General features: G+C 25.4%; 1 protein-coding gene across 3 annotated transcripts in view; it reads right to left on the bottom strand.

Annotated features, from left to right (window-relative positions):
- LOC126897565 (protein KTI12 homolog) overlaps positions 1–2,006 on the bottom strand; it is a 6,553-nt gene extending 4,547 nt beyond the window's left edge. Inside the window, exons 1-2 of one of the 3 annotated variants that reach the window (XM_050671281.1) lie at positions 1,550–2,006; positions 1,203–1,254 (exon numbers count right to left, since the gene is read on the bottom strand). In XM_050671281.1, coding sequence (XP_050527238.1) covers positions 1,203–1,254; positions 1,550–1,712 — 215 coding nt within the window. In that variant the 5' untranslated portion in view covers positions 1,713–2,006. The remainder of the gene's footprint in view (positions 1–1,202; positions 1,255–1,549) is intronic. The other 2 variants (XM_050671271.1, XM_050671289.1) reach the window with 2 other exon arrangements.
- Between the last annotated feature and the right edge of the window lie 8,209 nt (positions 2,007–10,215).

Genomic DNA, 10,215 nt, shown 5'->3' with positions numbered 1-10,215 from the left:
TTGATGTCTTTACTTATCATTTGGTATATTTTTTTTGTAAATCTGACACTTAACCTGCCCACAGGGGGAAATTTAGAATGACAATTTTTTCACAAAAAATTAACTTTTTCAACTTAACTTTTGAAAATGTTCCGGAAGGTCTGACACTTTTATATATATCTTAAATTAAAGCTAATGTAATGCACTTTAATTTGAAAAAAAAAAATTTGACCTCTGGACTTGTCTTCGTGGTGAAAGTTGACATCAAAGTTAATAAAAAATTACGATTTTTGTAAAATAATTTTTTTTTATATTTTTAACTTAATAATGCTCTAACTTTTTCAAAAATGAACATATCAATATAATTTTTTTTTATATAGATGCTTCATGTCATTACTTATCATTTGGTATATTTTTTTTGTAAATTTGACACTTAACCTGCCCACAGGGGGGGATTTAAAATGACAACTTTTTCACAAAAAATTAACTTTTTCAACTTAACTTTTGAAAATGTTCCGGAAGGTCTGACACTTTTATATATATCTTAAATTAAAGCTAATGTAATATACTTTAATTTGAAAAAAAAAAATTTGACCTCTGGACTTGTCTTCACGGCGAAAATGGCTACCGAATGCTATTTTCGTGTGAAAATTCTCGATTTTATTATTTATATTATATTTAACTTTATAATGCTATAACTTATTGAAAAGTTTATGGATCCACACAATTTTTTTATGAGAAATAATATTTTTTAATAAATCCTTTTTCATTCGACATACTTTATCTTAATTGAGATATTAATAAGGAACCAGCAGATCAAGTAGCTTTTGGAATAAAACACCAATTTTTTTAAAATGAAACACTATCTAAAGATTTGCATCTTAATAAGCGTTTATTTTTGATAGTGATTTTAATCACTGTCAAATATCATTATACTTGATCCAACTATACCACGTCACAACTGTGCCGCGACCCCCTTGTGCTGGGTATTTTTAATTTTCCTAACAAAACAATGTAAAATGATGATAGGCTTAGCTTATGAATATTTTTGAGTATAAAACATTTGAATACTTTGAGTGGGTATAAATAAATAACAAAATATATTTTGAATCTATTCCAATATCTCAAGGATTATTAAACAAAAATGTAAAATTTAATTAAAAATTATAATAGTCGCTTAGATCTGTAAAGTAAATCATTAAAAGTTGTTAGTTATCACTCACTTTAAGGTTTCAGAATGCAATATAGACCTAAGTTGTTTTTCTTTTTTCATTTCTGAAAAAAATTGTTTTATTATCATAAGTTTATTATTTTCACTAAAGGAAACCTAACAAAAAGAAGTTATGGCAATTATTTGACTAATGGTTTAGTCATTAAGCTAAAAACTTGATTCTATAATATAGCTTATACCTAACAATAAGAATGTAACTATTTTGTTATTTTATCAACAAATATATGTCTGATTAATTTGATTATCTCTGATTTTTTTTATAAAAATGTTTATGAAATAGTTTAGCGACTAAATACTTCAAAATTACATACTAAAATTTTTTCAAATTTACAATCTTACCTAAGAATAAAACATTCTTGTCCATACCCATTTGTGCGATTATTTCATTATCTGATATAAGGAAAACATTTTTTTTTAAAGTATTCAGAAAAAAATTTTTAATTTCGTATGCTCTAGTTGTTTTACCACTAGAAGGTAGTCCAACCATCAGTATTAAAGGCATATTAAATTACGTAAAAACAATATTAAGGTTAGTTAAACAAAAAGAAAAATGAATATTTTAAATAAAACTCAAAAGATACATTTTTAATTATTATTCATACAATAAAAAGTACAATGAAAGTTTTAAGTCTATTCTTATCTATTTTGTACACAATAATACACCAAATTTGATAGGGCTTGGAACAATTGTTGTTGATATATTTATCAACTAAGTACTTATCACAAAACTTTAATGAATAAAAAAATCTTTAATTTATGTTAATTACAAACATTATTAATCTGAATAGTTTTTTTAAGAAAAATACATCATTTTTGTCAGCTGTTCTTCAAATGACGCCTCTGATATAAAGTGGAAAGGGTAAAAAAATTTTTTTTTAAATACCCTTTCCAAGATTAAATAGGTATATCATTGAATCATAGATATATCATTAGACATAATATTTCTTAAAGTTAATTTCTAGACTATTATATAAGTTTGTCACTTAAACTATATGAGTGATAAGTTCAGGTAAATATAAATCACACTTATTTCAGCAGTCAGCTGAATGTAGCTATTCTCTGTAGTGTCGTCAAGAGTGAACCGGACATATTTTAAAATCCTATACTTGAAAATCATTTGAAAATTCTATACTTTTTATGGGATATGCAAACAAAAAAGTCTTCATTCTGAATTGTTGAGAAATAGACCAACCTCAAAAAACCCACTGGGTTTTTTCCGATTTTATCCACTCAGAAAAACGATATAAAATGGGTTTTTAATAAAAAATATTTATATTCACTATCTAAAGAAAATTTGGTGAAATTTTCGATGTTCACTTCTGAATTTCTAGTTCGCTACAATAATTATACTTAATGGTAAACTATTATTCCTATATTGTGGCTAAACTTTTATGCGTCCACTAACATCTATTTCTTTTTTCAACAAGTTTTTTTATTAGTGAATAGGAGATTTTTATTTTTCTATTTACTGATTTTAATAAATTTCCCATAAAGGCAAGAATGAAAAATTTGCAATAAATGCCCATTGCAGCAAGGAATAGGGCCAGTATATCAAAATTTTATTTTAATCTTCAATGTTTACTTTGTGATTAATTTGTAGTTTACTAAAAAAATGAATTAAAAAATTTGGTTTTAATATCATTAACTATTTCATGAAACTGCTCGCAACGTTTTTATTAATAGACCTGATTTTATTTAAAACTGCAATACCGTATTTTGGAGCTTTGAAAATGTTGTGACATGCTATATAATGCATGGCATGTTGCTAAAAAACTTGTTATTGTTTAGATGCGATATTTTCTCCTACCTCTTCACTAATTTTTGCTTACGACTTAGTGCTTTCAACTAATTGGTTAGCAGAAAAAATATTTTGAAGGACAAACACATAAAAATGACAAGAACTTTCAAGGCGATGTTGCCCTTCTACTAAGAGAGATGTCGAAAGAAAATTAGTTACATAGTGATAATTATAAAGTTAAGTATAATAAAAAATTGAAAGTTGACGGTAACATTAAGATGGTACAAGGTGATTAATTGAACTATATCTCACATAATTTTTTTAAGAGTGTAACACATTATAATTTTTTCTTTTAAGCTTTCAAAGTATCCTATGTTTTATAATTTTTAAAAAGTATTTGGTTTTCTCTTTAAAATAGTATCAACTTAATTTTAGCTTCGATGCGAAGCTGAGAAGGTATTAATTTTACTATGATGTGTTTTTTTATTTTTTTATTTTTTTGTGTCTGTGAACGCTCAATCTCAGCTCTCGCTGGACCGATTTTGATGAACAATATGTCAAAAGATCACAAATCGTATCTAGTCGAAGACATTACCCTCAAAAATTGAAAAAAATTCCCTCGTTCCCCGTAAACGGGGGAAATCCCCCAAAAAATTACAAATTTAAAAATCGCTAATTTTCGATATTTTTTCAATTTTTTTTACTTAAAATTGCCATAACTTTTTTAAAAATGACCGAATCAATATAATTTTTTTTTTTATAGATACCTTAAATATTTACCTATCATTTTATATATTTTTGTGAACATTTGACCCTTTAACAGCCCACAGGAAGGGTTTCAAAATGGTAGCTTTTTTACAAAAAATTAACTTTTTCAACTTAACTTTTGAAAATGTTCCGGAAAGACTGACACTTTTATATATACCTTAAATTAAAGCTAATGTAATATACTTTAATTTGAAAAAAAAAAATTTGACCTCTGGACTTGTCTTCATGGTGAAAATGACTACCGTATGCAAAAATATGCTATTTTTGTGAAAAAATTCTTGATATTATATTTTACATTTTTTAACATTATGTTGCTATAACTTTTTAAAAAATGCATGAATCAACTTTATTCTTTAATGATAAATACTTTATATATACTTCTTTCATTCGACATACTTTTTTTTAAAATCGGACCATTTCCCTTTATACAGGGGGGGTGCAAACCTTTTAAAATGCGTATAGAAAGTAGAACTTTTTCAACTTAACTTTTGAAAATGTTCCGGAAAGACTGACACTTTTATATATATCTTAAATTAAAGCTTATGTAATATACTTTAATTTGAAAAAAAAAAATTTGACCTCTGGACTTGTCTTCGTGGTGAAAACGGACATCAAAGTTAAAGAAAAACGTACGATTTCCGTGAAAAAAATCTCGATTTTATATGTTATATTATTTAATTTATATTTTATATAACTTTTGGAAAAATGTATGGATCAATATTATTATTTTTTTATAATAAATATTTATATACCCCTTTCATCTGGCACGCTTTTTTTGTAAATCGGATCATACCCCTTTAACAAGGGGGGTCAAAACTTTAAACATGCGTATTGTTACTACGATATTTTCAATTTAATTTTTGAAAGTATTCCGGAAATACTGACACTTTTAAATATATCTTAAATTAAAGCTTATGTAATATACTTTAATGTGAAAAAAAAAAATTTGACCTCTGGATTTGTCTTCATGGTAAAAATGACTACCGTATGCAAAAATATGCTATTTTTGTGTTAAAATTCTGGGTTTTGTATTTTATTTTATTTTAAAATACCTGACAAGGGGAGTACAGATTTTCATAAATATTATATAAATTAAAATTGATATAGTATAGATAGTTAAACTTATTTAAATATGTTTGTTTCTTTTAAGTCGAGAAAAATAACTTTGAAATTTGAACTAGCTTAAATAGCCAATTTTTCAACCGCCGGAAGCAACGTACGGTTGCCGAGTTGGTAAAATTTATGTTTTACACGCTTGGGGTACGAGGTTCCAACCCGCATATGGCAATGAATTTTTTGCATTTTTTCTTAATTCTTTTTAAGTTAGTATAAATTTTAACTCGTTTGATTTTTATCACATTTAGATTCAATAACTTCAATAAAGATCAAGGATCCCATCACTTTAGTCGCCCCTTGCAAGAAGAAATTTCTTATTCGTATTAAAATTATTTTACTATATTTTAAGTTTTCGCTTCGATGCAAAGCCGAGAAGATATTTTTTTGTGACTATCATTTATTTTCTCTGCTCTAACTTGACCTACTTTTTTCAACAATACGTCAAATTACTACAATTCGTATCTAGTTGAAGATATTACTCTCAAAAATTGAAAAAAAAATTCTAATTTATCAATTAAACAGTTAGTTATTACATCGTCTCCATAAAGACAATTAAAATCATTAATTTCTAATGTTTTCAAAATATTTATTAACGAATGAAGTTTGATATGATAGGTTTCAACTACAAAATTAAATCATTTTACTTTGTAATTTAATAATTTTATTACTCTGTTTGTGTGTGCTACTATTAGACTATAATATTCAAATTTTTTTCTAACGTGTTGCTATATAAATCATTTCTAAAAAAAATGATTGTTTTTTCTCCTGAATTAACAATTGATTTTTACAAATATAATCAAATTTTATAATAAACTCAATTGAGTAAATCTTTTTAACAACTTTGTTTTGATTGGTACATTTAGTTAAAGTAAATCATTAAAATTAATTAAGTTCTCAATATTTCAATTATAGAATCTTTTCAACAAACAACAAAAGTTCCTAGGAAATTATTACTATTACTTCTATTTAAGTTATCTATTACCATAAAAATGCAAAAAAATATTGAGCTTTTCTGATAAATTTACAATAAATAGTAATTATAAAACTTTCTGACTGCATATTGATCTTAACGATACAATTTTTTTAATTGTCATAAAATTTTCTATTTAATTATGTCAATGTCAAACTTACCAATTGAGCTAAAAGTTATGGTAAAATAAATTTTTTTTTTTTTTTATAAACATTTACAACAATCAACTTTAAACGATTAACAAAATTGGTTAAATATGTCATTTTCCTTATTTTTAACTTATTAATAATCAAATTAATATTAAATATTATATCAAATCAGTATTAATTTAAAACAATTTTTTTTGTTCTTAATTATTTTTTTTTATATGTAAAAACTATTTTTTAATAATATTAAAACTTAGAAGTTATAGAAAAAGTCTAATTGCACATTTTAAAACATCGCGAAAAGTTGATTTAGAATAGTATATTTTTGTTTCTGATGGAAGTTCCTTGTAGTCCAGTGTATAAAACTTATAACTTTGTTAATTGTTATAACTTTATCAAAAATGACCAAATCAGTATATTTTTTTTTATTTAGATGCATGTCTTTATCTATCATTTGGTTTTTTTTATAAATCTAACCCTTTACCTGCCCACAAGAGGGATTCAAAATATTAACTTTTTTTTTTTTAGTTAAAGTAAATCATTAAAATTAATTCAGTTCTGGATATTTCAATAGTAGAATCTTTTTAAATATCAAAAATTACTTAGAAATGATTACTATGATTTCTATTTAAGTGTTCTATTACGATAAAAATGCAAAAAATAATGAGTTTTTCTGATAAATTTACAATAAATAATAATTATAAAACTTTCTGACTGCATATTAATCTTAAAAATAACATTGTTTTAATTCTCATAAAATTTTCTATTTAATGATTCATTCTAGTCAACGAAGGAGTAATTTTGCAGAATAGCAGAAAAAATTCCCAACAAACTTTTTTTTTTTTTGTTTTAATTAGGCAATTGGTGGATTATTCCAAAAGCAACATCAACTCTTATTTCTTTAATTATATCATGATTAGTAGTTCTTTGATTTTAAAATATAATATTTGAATATATACTAATTATAATTATTAAATTTAGTATGAAATTGATATTTAATATTGTAATTTAAACGGAGAAATTATAAAAATAATAAAGAAGTTATATTTTGCTTTACTTTTACGTGTATAAAAATTTAAAGGGCTTGATACAATAATTTTCAATAAAAACTGTTTGTTACTATAAAAAAATGCACTGGACTACAAGGAACTTTCATCAGAAGCAAAAATATACTTTTCTAAATCAACTTTTCGCGTTGTTTTCAAATCTGCAAGTAGACTATTTCTATCACTTCTAATTTTTTATATTATTACTAATTATATATATAAAATAATAATTAAAAGAAAAAAAAATTTGTTTTCAAATTATTACTGATTTGATTTTTAATATGTTAAAAATAATCAGTCCAAATTTTCAATTTTAACCTATTTTTTTGGTTCTTTAAAGTTGATGAAAAATTTTTGATAAAGATTTATGAAAGTTTATAGTAAAATAAATTGAATATATTACCATAACTTTTAGCTCAATTACAAGTTTAAAATTGACATCTAGGCCAGTCAACAAAGGAAAAATTGCGGAAAAAATTTTGTTTTTTTAAAAGTTGAATTAAAATATGTATAATGACATACTAATAGTCCTCAAGATTGGAATTGAGCTTTTTTTTTAAATCCTCGCAAAAGTTCAAAAATATGAGCTTTCTTAATTTTCTCAAAAAAAAATATTTAACTTACAAAAAAAAGTTTCGCACAAAAGTTGTTTAAAAGACAATTATAAATAAAAATATAATCTTATATTTTTTCATTTAAACAAATATTTTTCGAGTTACATTACATTTAATATGAGTAATAAAATTTATATTCCATTTTTTTCATTTTACGGTTACTTTTTATCATGTTATACTTACATTAGACACAATGTTATAAATGCATATGTGTGTATGTGTGAGTTTATTTATTTATTGTATCATTAAAGTGTAGTGTATATTGAGATACAACCGATAGAGTAGGTAATTGATTTGACGCTATATTATTTAAACCCAACTAAACGCTAAATTGTACATTCCGAAATAACAATCATATTATGTCAATTGCCACCGGAATATCTGGTAATATTTTTCTTTTTCTTTGCCTTAATCCCAACTACTTGGGGTCGGGCACCCTTATCCTAAGATTCCACTTGACACGATCTCCCACATCTTCTACGCTCACATCAGCTGTCCTCAAATCGCATTCAATAGCATCCCTCCATCTCTTTTTTGGTCTTCCTCTATCTCTTCTTCCTTCAACATTCATTTCTATAACTGTTCTTACAGCTTTCGATTCTTCTTTCCTCATACCATGACTAAACAATCTAAGTCTATTTTCTGTCATCTTATCCACGATTGACGCAACACCTATACTTCCTCTTATATGCTCGTTCCTTATCCTATCTTCTCTAGTCACTCCACTCATCCAACTAAGCATTCTCATCTCTGCTACACTTATTCTCTGCTCTACTTTCTTATCAACCGCCCAACACTATTAACCATACATCATAGCTGGCCTCACAATTTCATACTAAATTTAAAAACTATAATTAGTATTTATTCATATATTATATTTTAAAATCAAAGAACTACTAATCAGGATATAATTAAAGAAATAAGAGTTCATGTTGCTTTTAAAATATTTCACCAATTTCTCTAAAGGAAACACTATCTACAGATTTGCATCGAAGCGTTTCTTATGATAGTGATTTTAATCACTGTCAGATATCATCTATACTTGTCCCATCTATGCCTCGTCCCACTGTGCCTCGACCCCACTGTGCTACCGTTTTTTTTAAATAGAAACATAATATGTTTATGTATTATATATTTAATTAGATTCAAAAAAATAATAATTTAACTAAGTAAATGACTGGTTGTTAATAATTTATGATCAGTATTTGAAAAATATTAGCACTTTTATATTAGGATGGGAGAAGTAGCGCGGTTTATAAATGCCTAGAAATAAGAATAAGCAAACTTGCGTCTCGCATCAAGTTATTATAGTAAAGCGTTGATAACTTCCAAAATACTTATCAATCATAATATATAATTATAGTGTTCAATAAATAAGTAAACAGTTTCATTATAACAAATAATGAGATCAATAGAAAATGGTTTTGTTACTTACTAAACACCTATATACCCCTAACTTATCCTAAAAGTTTTATCAAAGTAAAAATGTTTTTGACTCCCATAGTGTTTGTTTTCTCTCCTTTTGATCTTTCCTCAAAGTATAACCATATAAAATTATCAAATATTGAACGTTTTATATAATCTTTTACAATTATTATACTATACTCACCAAACTTTTTTAAAAAGAAATTTTTATAGCTTCGATGAGAAGCTGAGAAGGTATTGATTTTACTATGATGATGTGATTTTTTCCATCAATTTCCGCCTAAATATGTCTAGAGACAATAGTCAAGATTCAAATAATACTATCTAATTAAGTTATATTTATTAATTACAATAAATTGACTCTTTATTTTTAGCTTCAATTCTTGGTTTTACTATGTTTTTTTTAGCTTCGATGGGAAGCTGAGAAGGTATTGGGTTTTACTATGATGTTTTTTTTTTTTTGTGTCTGTTACCCCTCTTTTTCAGCTCTCACCGAACCGATTTCTTTCAACGATACGTCAAAAGATCACAAATTGTATCTAGTCGAAGACATTACCCTTCAAAATTGAAAAAATTTCCCTCGTTCCCCGTAAATGAGGGAAACCTCCAAAAAAATTACAAATTTAAAAATCGCTAATTTTCGAAATTTTTTCAATTTTTTTTACTAAAAACTGCCGTAACTTTTTCAAAAATGAACATATCAATATAATTTTTTTTTATATAGATGCTTGATGTCTTTACCTATCATTTGGTATATTTTTTTTGTAAATCTGACACTTAACCTGCCCACAGGGGGGGATTTAAAATGACAACTTTTTCACAAAAAATTAACTTTTTCAACTTAACTTTTGAAAATGTTCCGGAAGGTCTGACACTTTTATATATATCTTAAATTAAAGCAAATGTAATATGCTTTATCATGAAAAAAAAAAATTTCGGACTTTATCTTATCTTCACGGTGAAAATGGCTACCGAATGCTATTTTTGTGTGAAAATTTTCGATTTTGTATTTTACATTTTTAACTTTATTATGCTATAACTTATTGAAAAGTGTATGGATCAATACAATTTTTTCATGAGAAGTAGTATTTATATACATCTTTCATTCGACATACTGTTTTTTTAAATCAGACTATTTCCCTATATATGGGGGGGCTTCAAATATAAAAAATGCATATAGAA

The sequence above is a fragment of the Daktulosphaira vitifoliae genome, unplaced genomic scaffold (genome assembly GCF_025091365.1).
Source record: "Daktulosphaira vitifoliae isolate Bord-2020 unplaced genomic scaffold, ASM2509136v1 Scaffold_1, whole genome shotgun sequence".
Classification (NCBI taxonomy): domain Eukaryota; kingdom Metazoa; phylum Arthropoda; class Insecta; order Hemiptera; family Phylloxeridae; genus Daktulosphaira; species Daktulosphaira vitifoliae.
Note: the sequence above shows the minus strand (reverse complement) of the source record. Positions and strands in the feature narration are given on the sequence as shown.